General features: G+C 37.9%; 2 protein-coding genes across 5 annotated transcripts; one reads left to right on the forward strand and one right to left on the reverse strand.

The window, feature by feature from the left end:
• Positions 1 to 1,491: 1,491 nt before the first annotated feature.
• LOC103430363 (probable ADP-ribosylation factor GTPase-activating protein AGD6) lies at positions 1,492 to 5,319 on the forward strand. Of its 2 annotated transcripts, none has more exons than XM_008368497.4 (4): positions 1,492 to 2,563; positions 2,680 to 2,769; positions 4,209 to 4,710; positions 4,902 to 5,319. In XM_008368497.4, exons 1-3 carry the CDS (start codon positions 1,733 to 1,735, stop codon positions 4,707 to 4,709), a joined length of 1,422 nt encoding a protein of 473 aa, XP_008366719.3. In that variant the 5' UTR covers positions 1,492 to 1,732; the 3' UTR covers position 4,710; positions 4,902 to 5,319. The 2 variants fall into 2 exon arrangements, with proteins under 2 accessions (XP_008366719.3, XP_070665086.1); XM_070808985.1 differs by having other exon boundaries at positions 1,498 to 2,563; positions 4,899 to 5,319.
• A 1,594-nt stretch (positions 5,320 to 6,913) lies between these two features.
• LOC103430364 (cation/H(+) antiporter 20-like) lies at positions 6,914 to 14,000 on the reverse strand. 3 transcript variants are annotated; one of them, XM_008368499.4, is made up of 6 exons: positions 13,457 to 14,000; positions 12,076 to 13,042; positions 11,421 to 11,943; positions 10,155 to 10,660; positions 7,736 to 8,662; positions 6,914 to 7,422 (listed from the first exon to the last, which is right to left on the reverse strand). In XM_008368499.4, exons 2-6 carry the CDS (start codon positions 12,256 to 12,258, stop codon positions 7,024 to 7,026), a joined length of 2,538 nt encoding a protein of 845 aa, XP_008366721.2. In that variant the 5' UTR covers positions 12,259 to 13,042; positions 13,457 to 14,000; the 3' UTR covers positions 6,914 to 7,023. The 3 variants fall into 3 exon arrangements, with proteins under 3 accessions (XP_008366721.2, XP_008366722.2, XP_028945411.1); XM_008368500.4 differs by having other exon boundaries at positions 12,076 to 12,283; positions 13,681 to 13,984; XM_029089578.2 differs by having other exon boundaries at positions 12,076 to 12,283; positions 13,457 to 13,794.
• Between the last annotated feature and the right edge of the window lie 3,288 nt (positions 14,001 to 17,288).

Here is a 17,288-nt window from a genome sequence, read left to right on the forward strand (position 1 = left end):
GGGACCCTTTCAAATTTGAGGCCCTATGCGACTGCACCTTTCACACCTCTCAATACCCTCTCTGAGTGAGAGTTGTTTAAAATTGTTTGAAGAGCTCTTTAATTGTAATTATTCTTTTTTATTTTTCTATTAATTTATAAATAAGATTTCTTTGTATCGTCTAGGTTCTTGAAGTGAAGAAAGAGAAATAAAACTCATACAAAATACGTAAATCAACTAATTAGGTAACTTGACAAAAGCAAAAACCAATTCATTAATTTCGGGCTCGTTTGGATATACTTTTAAAATGACTGAAAGCGCTTTTAAAGAAAATGTTTTTGGGTTCCAAAAGTACTTTAAGTGCTTTCTGCAAAAAAAAAAAAAATCAATTATGTGCTTCTTCTAGGAAGCACTTTAAGTGTTTTTTTTTAAGGATTTACTTGCATTTTTACTAAGAATTAGTTTCAAAAATGCTTTTAGTTATTTTAAAAATACATCCAAATGAGTTCTTCTTCTTTTGTTGTTCCAAACAAATTTGGTAGGGATTTTATCATCAATGGTCCCTTATGTTTTATGAATCAATAGTTTTCGTCATTTATTTTTCAATTGAATCAATTCGGTCCTTCATGTTTATTCCCTTATATCAATTTGTTCCTTAACGTTCATATCCTTAAAAATTTATTAGTATGCTAATGTGGCATACATGTAGAATCAGAACTTTACTTATTAATTGCCATGTGGATAAACAAATTTAACTATTAATAAATATAAAAATAATTTAATTCAGTCTGAAAAATAAAATATATAAATAAATGAATGATAATAAAATCTCTGTTCTCTTTTTCCCTTCTCTCTTCGATCCATAACTCCCATGCAACCACCGCCAAAACCCAACCCAATTCTAACGCAAAAATCCGAGTCATGATCGTCAACGTCCTCATGCTTTACGCCTTCTTCACCTTGACGAAAAAACTTGAGATTATTGTTGATGGTGCCTGCGTCGCAACCTATATATTCTATAAAGCCAAACATTGACACCACCGACAACGAGAAACCACAAATTGAACCAATTTAAATTCAAACCACAAGTTGACGCCATCATGAGAAAGCGGAGAGGGAAGGCTTGGAGGAGAGGGAAGAAAAGAAATGAGAGGAACTTTTTGTCTATAATTTTTATTAATTAATTAACGTTTTATTTTAGAGATTTCTATTTAATATTTTAAACTATTTATTAATTCACTAGTGTGTTAGCACATTAATTAGTTTTTTTCAACAAAATTTGACAGCAAGAATCAGATTGACGTGTGAACTGAATATTGAACATTGAAGCTAAATTGATTGAATTAAAACATAAAAGTGAAAATTATAAACCATTTGTGGTAAATTAAAAAAAAAAAAAAAACCTAATTTGGTAAGTTCGTTACTTCTGAATTCATAAAAAAACAAAAAGTAATACAAAATTCACCGCACGTGCCACCCTGGCGATATGCAGGAGGAGCAGTGGAGTCAATCGGTTTTAATCCATCCCTTTTATTACAAAACCGTGTTCGACGAATTTGACGCTGTCGGTGATCCTCCAAATTCTCCTCCCCTCCCTCCCCCACATTCCTCCCACCTCCCCATCTCAATTCATTCCCCCAATTAATTTCTTTTCTTTTTTTTTTAATTTTCGATTTTAATTTTTCCAAATTTTGATCCGATTTTTCGTACCATCCGATTCAGATCGGACCCGGATCGGACTTAGAGAAAAAAAATGGCGGCATCTCGACGGCTACGGGACCTGCAATCGCAGCCGGGGAACAAGATCTGCGTTGACTGCTCCCAAAAGAACCCGCAGTGGGCTTCGGTTTCGTACGGCGTCTTCATGTGCTTAGAGTGCTCCGGCAAGCACCGCGGGCTCGGCGTCCACATCTCGTTCGTCCGATCCGTGACCATGGACTCGTGGTCCGAGATCCAGATCAAGAAGATGGAGGCCGGCGGCAACGAGCAGCTCAACGCCTTCCTTGCCAGCTACGGCGTTCCTAAGGAGACGGATATCGTCACCAAGTACAACACCAACGCCGCCAGCGTGTACCGGGATCGGATTCAAGCCCTAGCCGAGGGGCGTCCTTGGAGGGACCCACCCGTCGTGAAGGAGGCCCTAGGGTTTGGGAAAAAGAAGCCGCCTTTGGCCCAAGGCGGCGGCGGCGGAAGCGGCAGGGGAGGTGGTTCTGGGAATAATGGGGGGTGGGATAGTTGGGACGACGACGGTTTCAGATCGTCGAACGATATGAGGAGGAATCAGTCGACCGGTAACTTTAGAGGCGGCGTTGCTCACGGTGGTGGTGGTAGCGGTAGTGGTGGAAATGGAGGTGGCATGCCGGCCAGATCGAGGTCCACGGAGGACATCACGAGATCGCAATTCGAGGCTTCTGCGGCTAACAAGGAGAGCTTTTTCGCCAGGAAAATGGCGGAGAATGAGTCGCGGCCTGACGGGCTACCGCCCTCACAGGGCGGGAAGTATGTCGGGTTCGGATCGAACCCCGCCCCTTCTCAGAATCATAATGTGAATGCGCAAGGCGATGTGTTATCTGCTGTATCTCAGGTTGCATTATTTTTGTTATTATGTTAATTCTTGATTCGTGATTGTAGATGGAAATGGCTGATATTGATATACAATACCTTTCTGTTTTTGGTTTTCCGTTTATTTATTTTGAATAGGGTTTTGGAAAGTTATCCTTGGTTGCTGCATCGGCGGCTCAGTCAGCTGCAAGTGTAGTCCAGGCAGGCACAAAAGAGATAACTACTAAGGTATTTCTCTATCCATTCTTAAATTTGTTAGATGCTAGACGATTGCTTCGCTACTGCCAGGCATTTATATTTGGATATGATTGAAATGCCATGCACTACACTGCATGTTTAATACTTACTTTGAATGCCGTCAATGGCATCACTACGTATGCTGTATGCCTGCTGCATTTCTTTTGGCTATAGTGGTATATGTTTGGCACCCTTTGTTCTATTAGTTGTGTTTTTTCCTTTTCAAAATCCTCACTGTTATGTGCTTTGTCAGTTTGATAGTGTACAACTTCATGATTCTCAACTGTAATGTGTGCTTTTAGTGGTACTCTTGGTTTATAACCTTTTTGGTTCGTATGCCTGACATTTGGTTCGATGTTTTAACTGTGATCTTATTTGTGCAAACATCACTTTTGAGCTAGGAAACTCTAGCTTAACTGCAATAGCGAAAGGCAATAAACAGGAAAATGAAAACAAAGTGGTCTTTTACTTTTCAGCTTAATTAACATGTAGTTCTCAGTAAAAATGCATTTCTGATCATTCCAATCAGAAGATGGTTAGTATGCTGGAAGACAACTTTACTCTAAAAAATATGGTGATTTCCCCCTTTTAATTGTTCTTTTAAATATTCAGATAAATTAGGTGAACAGGCTCGATATTGTGTCATTTCTCTATTGCCTCACCAAGTAACTCTTTTTAATTTTCAAATTGTTTCACAAGTTTTATTTTGTAACCCTCCATTTCCAAATACAGTGGGTTAACTCCTCAGAACTAATGACTTGCTTATTGGTTGTATTAAACACCTCTTCACCTTGACCTCCCCACTTCAATAAATAGCATCTCGAAATACCATTACAACCATAACATCTCCTATAGACATAGAAACAATTACCAAACAGTCTACCCCAAACAATTACAAGCATAAAATCTCCCACGTGGCCTCAATTACTGGCAGGCCACCGCCACTACCACTACTCATCACATTCATCACCTCAATTAACACGTATCAAACACCCAGGTTGGCCAAATGGATAGCCATTGGCTCTTCCTATTCCTTTTGTAATTGATTAACCTAAATATCCTGAGGTTTGAAAATATTAAATAAAAATGTATTAATGGAGGGAAAAGGAACATATATCGTATGGAAGACACATCTGGGTGATTTACGCATTTTTGTTTCTCTTTCTTTACTTTCTTTTTAACATTTTCAAGAAGGGTATGAGAGTTTTCAGTCCTAATCCATGTGTGTGAGACTGAGAGTTTGTGTGAGAGAGAGCGACCACTAAACATCACTTAAAAGCTCCATTTAGACATCTTATACAAAGTTTCCATAAAATTGTTCTAGTTTCATTTCTGTTATGTGGATGTGGTACACAATATTTTCACATTAAATTAATTTGCCCATTTCTGAAATTTGATAATGAAGTTGTATGATCGAACTTTTTTAACAGGTGAAAGAAGGCGGCTATGATTACAAGGTGAACGAAACTGTTAATGTTGTCACGGCAAAGACGTCAGAGATAGGACAAAGGACTTGGGGGATTATGAAAGGGGTCATGGCAATGGCATCACAGAAGGTTGAAGAGTACACTAAAGACGGAACAAACTGGAAAGCTGAGAATAACTGGCAACGAAATGATAGTGAACAGAATGGATACTATCAAGAGTTTAAACAGGAGAACAAAGAATGGAATTCTTCTTCCATAGGGGGGCAATCATCGAGTGGGAATCTTAATTCTTATGGCTCTAGTTCTTGGGATGATTGGGACCAAAAAGACACAAGGAAGCAAGAGACTACTAAAGGAACGGGATCCAATAGCAATGATGGTTGGGCTGGCTGGGATGATGGGAAAGATGATGGATATGATAATGCTTACCAGAGTGCATCTATTTCAAAGGCTGGTCACAATGGGAAATCTGATTCAGCGTGGACTGGGGGAGGCTTTAACTAAGGTTAGTGTGATACAGGGAACTAATTTTCTGGTCATTTATAACCTTTTCCATATCTTACCTTTTTACCATGCTGTTCCACCAGTATATGCGGGTGCTCGAAATGATATTTGTCTTGAATTGAATTTGGCTTGAGATGGTTACGGATTTAGTTTGGACTTCTTATTCCTGTTTTGCATTGTATATCCAAGTAGGAACCTCATGTGGTCCCTGCAATTTCTGGTTAACCCATATGTCACGGACACAAATTAGAACTCAAAACGGATGGATGCCAAGGGTGATACCTAGGTGATGGACATGGAATTTGATGGAGGCGGAATTGTTAGCAGCTGGTGCTGACTGATTGGTTGGTGATTTGTTGGAATTTAGATCCATTTCCATGGAAAAGACACTTTTGTTGAGGTTAGTATATTTGCAGTAAAGTTTTCTCCTCTCTCTTTCATCTGGAAAAGATTTTTATGTTAACTTAATTGGGATATTCATCGTTTTCCAAAAGTTGTTTATATATGTACAACTACCAACACGGGGGTTAATTGCCCGATTCAAAAGAGGACCGAAAGTTTGAATTTGTTTGTGGGATTTCAGGAATGAAATTTTCATATGATTTGCATTTGTTCTTGTTTGTTATCCCTCATTCAAATATCAGTCATTAGCAATCATCTGAATAGTATGACCATGTTCGGCTTCTCAAATCCCTGCCCCGCTCCCTTCTTTCCGTTCTCTTATGCTGCTCTATTTAACCATTTAGAGCAACTCCATTCCACTAAGGGAATTAGTGAATAATAATTGGCCGAGTGCAGCTCCGCTCCATAGATGGATTGGTATTAAAAAATTATTTTTATAATAATAAAAGATAATTTTATATCTAATTTTTGATCGGATTTTTAACCAATCTCGTCACGTCACGTCACATGTTATTATCCAATATTACAATTTTTGTGGTTTGATTTTTAATTTGATTTTTAACCAATTTCGTAGTGTCATGTGTCATGAGCTCGTAAGACGGGTTGGAACGCCTATATGTCTAATCTATAGAGGGTAGGCGCCTTATTCAGTAATACAGAATGTCCTTGAATAACTTCCTGAAGTATTTCTCCTACAACCGGTGCTAAAAATAATAGGCCAAGTGTAAATTGGTATGTTGATATAGTAAATAAGGACAAATGAGATAGAAAAAAGAAACTATAACTATAGGATTTGGATTTTGTGAATAGCTTTTTGATAAAAAATTTAACCAATTATATCGCGTCACGTGTTACTATGTGGATAGATTTTTGATAAGATTTTCAACCAATCACAGTGTGCCACTTGACATCATCTACAACCTGATCTTTTCATTTTTTTCTCTATATAAACCCTACACCCAATCTGAACTCACACGCCAAAATTAAAATCTCTCTAAAGCCTTTATAGTGTATAAATCTTGAGTTCTTACACTATCTTCTATAAGGATGTTCATGCTGCTGGACCATTTGTCACAATTTTGTATTTGGGCAACATTCCAACATTCAAAGATGTTGAATGACTTATTCTTGTGGGCCGCATTGTACCAAACTTGTGTTTGAACTTGAAGTGCCTACAATGAAGGATTTGAGGGTCCCTTCGTCTCTTGGAGGTTTTGGTCGGAAATACTGTCCCTGTAAGAGACGGGGATTTTGAGAGGCAATGACACCCCATGGGGATTGTAAATGGTCATCGCTCGCTGCTAGAGTTGTCATGAAGGTGGTAAAAACTGCCATCAGGATCAAAATAGCAAACATCTAATCGTTTTAGAATCTGCAAAGCAAAATTTATCATCGGATCTCTAAGGTCAACACGGACTTACCCAACGAAGGTCCGTTGGCACGTTCGTCTGGAAAGGTGAAGTTGCCCAACAGAATATAATTTCCGTCGGTTAAAAGTTGTGTGATGAGCTTTACGCGACGACTTTTGCTCAATGGATATCTGTTGCCTTGGAACCTAGGCGACTAATGTCTGATTTAGAAGACGAATTATTTTTGCCTCGCAAGTAGTTTTTTATTTTATTTTTTAGTGGCAATATATAAATATAAATATATATATATGTATATATATATCCAATCTCAATCTCATTGATGAATTTATTCAGATTCATCATCTATGAATATTCACTTTCTTTTTTTTTTCTTTTTTTTTTTTTCTTTTCGTTCAAATAACTATCATTCATAAGATTTGAACTGAAATCCTCTAACAAAGCAAAGACCAACGCTGTTAGACCATGTGATTATGAGCTAGCGTACACATGCAGAGACTTAGGTATAAACACTAAATTTGTACTTGTTAAATTAGCGAATTGGGTCACACAGATTCCTTAGAGATCTCAAGCACAGAACTGGAGGACTCATCCGCGACGAACCTTTCGTAATCACCGTGCAGTACCTTCGACACCGGAGCCTCCACAGCATGAGCTACGTCATATTGTTGAATCACAAGCACTGATGAGACCACACCCTGGCTCGATGAAGCCAATATGTCTCCAATGGGGCCTAACTCTGCATGCTCTGCATGGCGGTCGGCCAATTCTGCCACCATGGGTGACGGGAATCTTCCCTTGCCTACAATTAACAGGTCATGATCTCGACTTCTTCCTATTTCCAAAACCCCCTCCACAATGTTATTGGCTGCCACCTTCTCTATGTACTCTGCTTTCCCGTGCCACTTGCTTCTGAACTCAGCCACTGCTTCCTCATCCAGCTCCTGATGATCAAAATTTACAAAAGATTAATACATGCTTAAAAATGATAAACATATATACTAAACTTGTGTGATTCCCCTCTGTGAGTCATTCCGGCCCTCGTAATGGTGGACTGCTGTAGAGAAGCCACCAGCTTGTCCCCTTTTCAAAAAAAGAAAAGAAAGAAGACTAATCTTTTAGGGTATGACACGCGTGTGACAAAGGTGCATTTGTGAATGATCAAATAGATGAGAAAATCTTCCCTTCACGTCCCAGAAAGAGTATCGAACCGGTGAGAGGTAAATTATTTTCAAAATGTTGGAACATCATGCATACCTTTTCTTTCTTTCGGTCCATTTTAGCTGTGGAGAAACAATAGCTATTCTCGGTAGACTTGGAGGGCGAAGGCTTTAACATGATCCCATTACTCTCCATGCCCTCTTTCTCAACAAATTTCACAACCGTCACTTTAACTGTCGGGTGTTCGGCCATCCTACCGCCAAACTCCAAGGCCTCGCGATCATCAGGCCCACCTAAAAACACAATGCAAACTCGTCGGGTCACAGTGGTGCTAGGCCTTGGAGTTTGGGCTCCGGTGTTACCAAACCCCCGATCAACAAGCACTGCAACGGAGCACGGCGCAGTTTGAAGCACCCTCTGGTTGACCCCTCGCCAGCCGTGGCCAACAACCTCCGTCGCTTCATGATTATCGCCCTCACGCATCCATTGTTTGTGGAATGGCAAGATGATCATCGTCACCCTCTGGTCGTCCGCCACATGACAAATATCCTCGTACATTGTGGACAGGGCTGAAATTGCGGTTGTGGGTCGGACCGAGACTCGGCCCAATTGGCTATAGGCCTTGAAGGTGGAAACAGCGCCGTGGCTCCATGGGCCGCCGCCCAATCGATTAAAGAAGGGAAAGCCATTCTTTCGGGCCCGTTGGACCATGATGATGGACGAAGACCGCTCAGTGAGCTCCACAAGGTGCATGAGGAAGAGTTTGAGTTGGGCTTTCTTGTCACTTCTGACGGACTCAATGAGGCTAATGAGTGAGGGCACATTGGCAGGCCCATGAACACACGCCAGAACTCGAAGCTCGTCCTTGAAGGATTCAGTGGTTGACAGATCACAGAGCTTACGGTGAGTGCGAACTGAGATGTCACGTGCGGGCTTGTAAATGGCCATCACTAATGGACTGGTGATAAAGGTGGTGAAGAGTGCCATGAGGACTAGAATAGCAAATGTCTCATCATTAAGCACCTGAGATCAAATTAAAGAGAAAGTTGTAAGAGTTATATATAACACTTCGTATTGTAATTTTGGTGCTACGCATGTTACACATAACACTTCGTATTCGGTATTGTAACCTAATATGTAGAAGCCAATGGTAGAACTCTTGCTAGCACACGTAGAGGGATTTAACAATAACTAAATAAGATGTCATTGGAACACGACGATCCAAGTTATTACTCCAGCGTGTTTTAATTATACGAACACCTTAGATTAACATGATCAGGTCACTACATGGACTTTCTTAAGCTCGCTAGTTAGTTTATTTTTTTTATGTTTGTGCTAATAAACAATTCCTATATAGTAGAAAGCTCAAGTCTCCCTCGAACACGAACAATTCCTAATTCTCCTTAATTAGTTGATGGTTTTGACGAATCGTGACCTAACGGAACGCGTTGGCGTTGCATCATACTTCCCCATAAAAACCATAACCTTTTAGATTGATCCATTCATCTTCTGGGAATGCATAGACAAGAACAACGCGTTGGAGTAGCATTGCCATTATACTTAAAGACAACACTATGCTCCAGAGTACAGACAAATCCTATAAAGTTATATATATAAAACCTCCTCAAATAGACAGGTTTTTACCTTTTTTTACACAACCGACAAGATAATTCATGCTAACTTTATTTAAATTACGGAGGAGATTGAATAAGGCAAAAGGTGGATTAAAGAGGAAAATCTTGTCCAACAAGACGAATCCACCACTTTTAAATATTTTTTAAGAAAAACTAATGAAAATGATTTGAAAATTTTGAGTTTTAACGATAAAGACAAAATAAAAGGTAAAGTAATAGTACCAGGTTTGATATTTTAGTCTAAAAATATAGTTTTTCGTTAAAGTAAACAGTACCGTTAATTTTTCGTTAAAACTCTTTATTTTTTAAGTATAAGATTCGTCAAAGCCTATAGCAATAATTGATAGAATCTATATACCACCCAACTTTATTTTTGGATGGATTCACAATAAAGCAAAGGCCGACGAGACAACTATGCCAGATATGCATGCGTTTAACCTTTTCAACGACATTTAACTATCGAAGTGTGTCATCATGCGCCGGGGGGGGGGGGGGGAGAAATTGTCATAACGCACCAAAGGATTCATGGATTGGCAAAAGCTTTTAAGAAATCTTTCAAAAAAGCAAAGAGATGAGGGGAAAAGTTGAGTTGTTGTTTTCAAATGATTTTGATTTTGCAAATGATTCCCTAACATCTCATGACACTTTTTTATTATCGTATTTTTCTTTTAAAAGTAATACAACTAATAACAAATTATGGTTACCATCCATTCTAAGCTCGAAGATAATATTCACAGTTTTAATTACTCTTTCTAGCTATTAGTACAATCTAAATTTTTGTTTTTTCTTTTCATTTTCCATTACTAGTAATTTGTAAATTTCATACTTGCTTTTATAATGGAAATTTGTGGTAAAAATTAAATCAATAATAATTAGCTGACCTTTTTCTCCTTGCCAATGTTGAGAACAATGAGCTCCACCAACCCTTTGGTGTTCATGAGCACACCAAGCGTCAACGATTCTCTAGCCCGAAACATAAACGCCATTGCCACCACAAACGTCCCCAAAATCTTCCCGGCACATGCGATCGATATAACAAGCACCAACAGCCCCCAAGCCTCTGCACCGTGTATCTTTGCTACATCGGTCTTCAACCCACTTGATGCAAAGTAAAGTGGAAGCAACAAGCCGGACACAAAGTCCTCAGTCCTCACTATCAATCTGTCCGCAAACTGTCCTTCTTTGGGAATTGTTAGACCAAAGACAAAGGCTCCAAATATAGAATGGATACCAATTAGGTCAGTAATGAATCCGGATACCATGACTCCGGCTAGGGTTAGGCATATATAGGCTTCGTCTACGGCATCTTGTTCTGGGGAGCTCCGGCGGGCCACCCAGTTCATGGCCGGTCGGATCACCACCATCATGAAGGCAACAAATGCAACACCTGAGATTCACAAGGCAGTAAATGCCAATGTTACCAAGGTCTAAAAATACAGAATATTAAACAAAATATAGATATTAAATAAATGATAAGTGACCACGTTGTATACTAGTTCTCCCCCTTCTCTTAGTGTAAAATATATCGTTGTACTAAAAAAACAGCGAGCCACTTATGTAAAACTCAATTCATAGGGAGGTTTTGATAACATATTAATTTATTTACTCTAAGTGGAGAAATAAGTTATATGTGTTTTATAAACAATTGTCACGGACCATTATGAGCTCGTTTGGATGTGCTTTTAAAATGGCTGAAAGCGCTTTTGGTGAAAATGTTTCTAGAACCTATCTTTAGTAAAAATGTAAGTAAATCCTGAAATAGCACTTAAAGTGATTTTGGAACCCAAAAATATTTTTTGTAAAAACGTTTTCAGTAATTACAAAAGTACATCCAAACGAGTTATATATTATTTCATGAGTTAGAATACAAACGTATGATTGAATTAGTATATATTTCACTTGTAAGATAAATATATTAATAAAACTATAAAAGTTAAATACACCTTAAGTGAAATAGTATAGCACATAACTATGTCTTAAATACACTAGTAAAGTAGTACCCAATCTCTCATTTGCTGGAGTAGGTCACGACTACAATTACACGAATTGTTTATTTAAAAAAATGGAAAATAAAAAGAAACTTGTGAAAAGGAAAAAAAATGAAAAAAAAATCGAGCATATTGTGGAAACTTTTGGACTAGACAAACCTGATAAGAGGACCCAGACTGATACCAGAGGACTTTTCTTGTGGCCACCAACGCCGTCACCGGCGAATGCCACCGCAAGAGCGAGCAAAATCCATGCAGCGACGTCATTCAACGCGGCAGCAGCCATGGCAGTTTCGCCAACCCTAGTAGTCAAAAGCTTGAGCTCTGCTAAAATGCGGGCGAGTACAGGGAAGGCCGTGATCGAAAGCGATACTCCCATGAACACAACGAACTGACTGAAGCCGACTTTGTCAGCCCCGTCGATCGTTCTCCGGAGGATCACAGCGACGCCGATGCCACATAGGAAGGGCACCGATATGCCAGCGAGGGCTATGCCGAATGAACTTCGGCCACTACGACGTCGGATTGAGCTTAAATCGAGCTCAATGCCTACGAGGAACAAGAAAAAGAGAAGACCAATGCTTGCAACGGTTTCGAGTATTGGAGTGCTCCATGAGGGAAATATTTTGTGTAGGTAGTCTTTGTTTCTTCCGAAGGCTGACGGCCCAAGCAATATTCCACCCTATACAAATAAATATATGAGAAAAAATAATTATAAAATAAGAATTAATTATGAAGAATTAGACACATGTATTATCTCGATACAAATTAGAACATGTCTCAAGTTCGAATAAATTAGGAGAGTAGGACTTACAGCAATCTCGGCGATGACTTTGGGTTGGCGGAGGGGTTTGAGAAGGAAGGCGAGGAAGCGGCTGACGACGATGATTAAGGTGGTTTGGACGATTAAGAGTGGGAAGGCGAAGTTTAGAGGATTGTCACCTTGCAATAATCCACTTGATGCAGTTTTGATTGAAGTTACATTCACCAGAGCCATCGTGTGTTATGCAAATATCTAGTAGCTGTATATAATAGGATATCATGGAAAACTAAGCAATTTATAGAGAGGGGGAGCGAGTGTTGGTTTTTGTCGTTGCGAGTAAGGGTAATTAAAGTGAGGTCACATAGTGAAGGGCAACAAAAGCGTAATTTGGCATTTTGATAATCCATTGTTTTTATTTTATGGATAAATATCAGTTTACTACCTTCATATTTCGTAGTTTTCAATATTACATCAAGTTTTTTTCATCCCAAAATCATACTTAAAGTGTAAATTTTGGGACACTCATAAATCGTTAGTCAAACTGTTAAGTTTTTCATTAACTGATGACGTGACGCCCACGTGGACAATGACTGGGCGCCACGTGTCAATAAGGGTCCCACGTGGGTATCAAAATTACAAAAAAAAAAAAAAATGTTGTTCTTCTCCTTCGAACATCTTCGTCTCCCTCCCTTCTCTAACCCTCCTCTCTCTCCTCCTTTGCACACCCGGACCCGGCTTCTTTGCTCTCCCAGTTCCCATACACTCTCATCACCTCTTATTTTGTACAGTCACAGTTAAGCCACGTCAACATTTTATATATATTTTTTTTATAGAGATAATAAGACAAAAATCAATAGTGATATAAAATGTTAACGTGACTTAACCGTGATCACATAAATAGAAATGGATGAGAGTGTATGGGAACTGGAAGGGCAGAGAAGCCAGGTCCCTGCACACCATCTCTACTTTGTCTAACATTGTATCAGATACTTCTTGTGCATCCTCCATTGAAACAACCCTAAAATCAACTTAGACAAATTATAAAATCATCCATCACAAAAATCGTAAAGTTTGAATCTTTACTAAATCCCAGCTGACCCAACATCTAAAATCAAAGCAGAAACTAAGAAATAATTCAATACAACACCAAATCAAATCACAAAAAATAACACCAAATTATACAAGGAACTTCATTAAAGTCCAATGAATACTTTTACCATAAAAAAAGTACAACATAATAATCCCAATTGAGATAATCCAAGATTAAGATTTGAAATTTAACATTCTTTGAAAAAAAAACCCCACATTCAGACTCTGTTTTTTGGTTCTGATAATTTGAATCAACAGTTTGGATGCTTGAATAGTATGCTAGGACTATGAACTTCAAATACCCAACTTAATTCAGCTGATAGGTAGAACGAAATCAACTTACCCGAGAGTCCTCCTTTGCCGTCGACGGCGATCGCAAGCTAAGCCCTCTGAAGCTTGTCACGGCAAAAGCCCTAACCCCTTACGTCCAATTCCTATTTCACTCTACTAATCCCTGCAAACCTCATCCCTTCGCTCTTCCCACCCCTCTTTCACTCAGATTCTCCCCTCCCCAAATTTAAAAACCCAAACAAATAAATAATGAAATTTCAGACAAGAGAAGCTTACCAAAGGAAGGACGCCGAGCTAGAAGAACGCGACTGGAGAACAAGAGAGATCGTAGGGAGGAAGGATGGCTTCTTTCAGATCTAGTGTGGACTGGGTTCTGCGAAAACTGGCTTCTTTCATTAAAGGGGTCAAAAATTTTTTTAAAGGGATAAGTTACAAATCTATTGGGGTCAAGGGAGCCCAATGCCCACGCATTGGCTCCGCCATTGGTGAAGGAGAGAAGGGAGGGAGAGGGTCGGGGGTTGAGGTAGGGTGCCCAGAAACTTTTTTTTTTCTTTTTTTTCTTTTTTAAATTGAGTGGGTTGGGGGTTGAGGGAGGGAGAGGGTTGGATTTGAGGAGGGATGGTCGAGGTTGAGGAAGAACAGCCCTTTTTTTTTTTTTTTGTAATTTTTAATTTTTTTAATATCCACGTGGGACCTTTATTGACACGTGTCACCCAATCATTGTCTATGTGGGCGTCACATCATTAATTAACAGAAGACTTAACAGTTTGACTAACGGATGTATGAGATTGTCCCAAAATTTACACTTTAGGTATGACTCTTGGATGAAAAAAACTTGATGTACTAAATGTTGAAAACCACGAAACATGACGATAGTAAACAGATTTGAACTTGTGACTCTTTCGGCATTAGAGAGAAACATATATCTAATATCAGTAAATTAACAGTTAGTTGGTACTTTAAACTTAGTTGTTTATTAACCAGTTAGACATTCATGTATGATGGACCGTGTGAATTTCATTCATTTTAGACCTAGTTGGTTAACCCAAGTAATTGAGCTCAAATGATTAAGGTTATTTACTCAAATGCTCTCGAAGACCTTTATTATATGCTCTACTCTTCAATATTACTTGTATTTGTTGTTAATGCAATATGTTAACATTGGTATATACATATCTTCGATACTGCTAAAATCATTTAATGAATATAGTACTTGATTTTGTAAAAAGAACAGGATGAATCATCTCTAACTTGTCTCCATATATGCCGATTCTTCTCTCCATGTTACCAACCAAAGTGACCCAAAACTCCAAACACTTCATGTACGTGGCTAAAATGAATTTTTGTTTTCAAGTTTGATCAAACGAATATCACGAGATTCTTGCAAAAAGGGATTGTGATTTTTGTTCACGACTCCACATTGAACCTGACCCGTGGCACCTCAATCAACTTTGGACCATACATAATGCGACTAATACCAAACAATAATAATCCATCGTACTCATCAAATGCGTGCCTCTCCATTAATATTACCCACAATGTCAAAGATTAGTACTTGCACAGTAGTAGACGGTCCAGAATTCATCTGACTCTAGTATTAAAAATGAGAAACGTTTTCTGCACTCTCTCGATTTTTACCCTCTTTTACTTCCTCTCTTATTCATAGTCACATAATTAAATAAATTGCGATAAAATCAAGGGACAAACACAATTAAGAGGGAGTGGGGGAGAGGAACAAAGAGTAGTGTGATGGAAATTAATCATTTCTTTTAGGGAACTTTAACGAAAAGATTCTGATACTGTTCACTTTAACAAAAAACCACATTTTTACACTAAAAAGTCAATCCTGGTACTATTCACTTTACTCTTTATTTTGTCCTTATCATTAAAACTTAAAGTTTTCAAGCTCTTGTCATTGGTTTTCCTTTTCTTTTACCCTATGTTTGGAATAAGAAATTTAAGATTACTGAGGAATTTTAAAATAACGGAAATTGAAATGACAGAATTTTGTTTTATAAAATTTGTGAATTTTCTTGTTTGAACCTAAAAGAAGAATTGAATTTGAATACGGAAATTATTATTTTTAAACTATCACTCGTAGAAATTTGAAAGTGACACATGTTTACATTAAATTTAAACTTGGGAATTAGAGGTCTCAGATTCCAAGTTTTTTTTTTCCATGGGGATATTCTAAATTTCTATATTTATGAATCCAAATAAGAGAATTTGTTCTTGTCAATTTATAAATTTTGACTTTCTTCAAAAACCCACGTTTATTTTCTTCATCCAAACAAAGTTAGAGAAAAAATGTAGACATCGAAACTTTGGTAAAATAAATATTCATCAAAATATATACTAAGTTTTGACTTGCCAAGGCTTACATGGCGCATATATTGGGTCTCACAAATTGCACGCATGGCATGACTCATCTAAGATAGACAAGTCATCAAGAGTGACATTGGGGATTTATCTTTTAACTTGACTTTGATATAAATATACAAATTATGTCAATTTGGTTAACTCGACAAAAAAAAAATTTGGTTAATTTTCCAAACAATTACTTAGTTAAATGATTTGATTAAATCAAATTGGTTATTGTACTCCAATCAAATCCTTCCATCCGTAGAATTAATCAAGTCATTTAATTAATTCAAAATTATTTGATTAAATCAAATTGGACACCAATCAAGTCCAAGCTTATACTCAAGTTCTTCGACGGTTTACCAAATTAACTGATTTGGTTCAAATCAAGCTTTGGTTGTTTTATCAATTAAATTTTTTGGTCAAATTACCAACTTATTTGATTTGGTTCACATTTATATCAAATCAAGTTCAAATCAAACTTTAATCAAGACGATTCATGGAAACAAACTCCATAAATTAAGGCCTGGAAAAGGAATTGATTCAATGCAAAGAATCATGGAGAGTCTTGTAAATACGAGCCTTCAAGACGAGAAAAACTTGTGTAGTCTTGCCACTGGATCATGATGAGTGGCACTACCATACCATTCATAACTTGCCGTGTGTTAAGCATTGTTGCGTTAATATAATTTCTTATTTTCAATTTATATCATAATTAATAAACTTAATATAAAAAACTATATGGAAAAATAAATTTTTTAAAAGGCCTAACTTTGAGGGACATCATAATCGCAAGGTTATCTCTCTCACGGCCTTGCATGGTTGCTGGGAAATTGTGTAGAATTTGTGTAATTACTGGTTCAAAGGTTCATTAATCCATCTGAAATGAATTAGGTTTTTGACTAACCTCAGTATTTTTATAACTTATCGAATAATTATTATGGACACATAAATTCTGGTGAAGAACCCAATTATTAAAGCCACCTTCCTTCACCAGTTGTTAGTAGTTCCAGTTTTCAAATACTATGGCCTATTGATGTGAAATTGAATTAGTTATAAGCAATCATGGGAGAGAAAGATGAGAGATGTGGGAATCAGGGAAGGGGAGGTTGAGTAGTAAGGGAGAAGAATAGACGGCATTAGGGACACTGACCGACGAGAAAGAAGAGTCTATGGGCGGGTTTGCAGATGAAGGAACTGGGGTTTGTGAGTTTTATTTTAGCAATTTTAGTTTCTTGAAGAAATAATGCTTTAACTTTTTAATTTATTTTGACATAAAACGAAAAATTAGAAATCATATTTAATGTTTAATACATGGCAAGTTATGAGTTGTATGTAGTATCACTCAGCATGATCCAATGGCAAGTTAAGCCCCACACAAGTTTTTCTCCTCCAAGACAAAGAAATTGACACTTAGACACCCTACAAACCCGAAAGACTCATAAAGCTCTCTATATTCTTCACCATTCGTGGACAATCAACAAGCACATGTGCCGATTCATCCACCATCAAAGCCAAAAATC

Source organism: Malus domestica, chromosome 12 (genome assembly GCF_042453785.1).
Source record: "Malus domestica chromosome 12, GDT2T_hap1".
Taxonomy (NCBI): domain Eukaryota; kingdom Viridiplantae; phylum Streptophyta; class Magnoliopsida; order Rosales; family Rosaceae; genus Malus; species Malus domestica.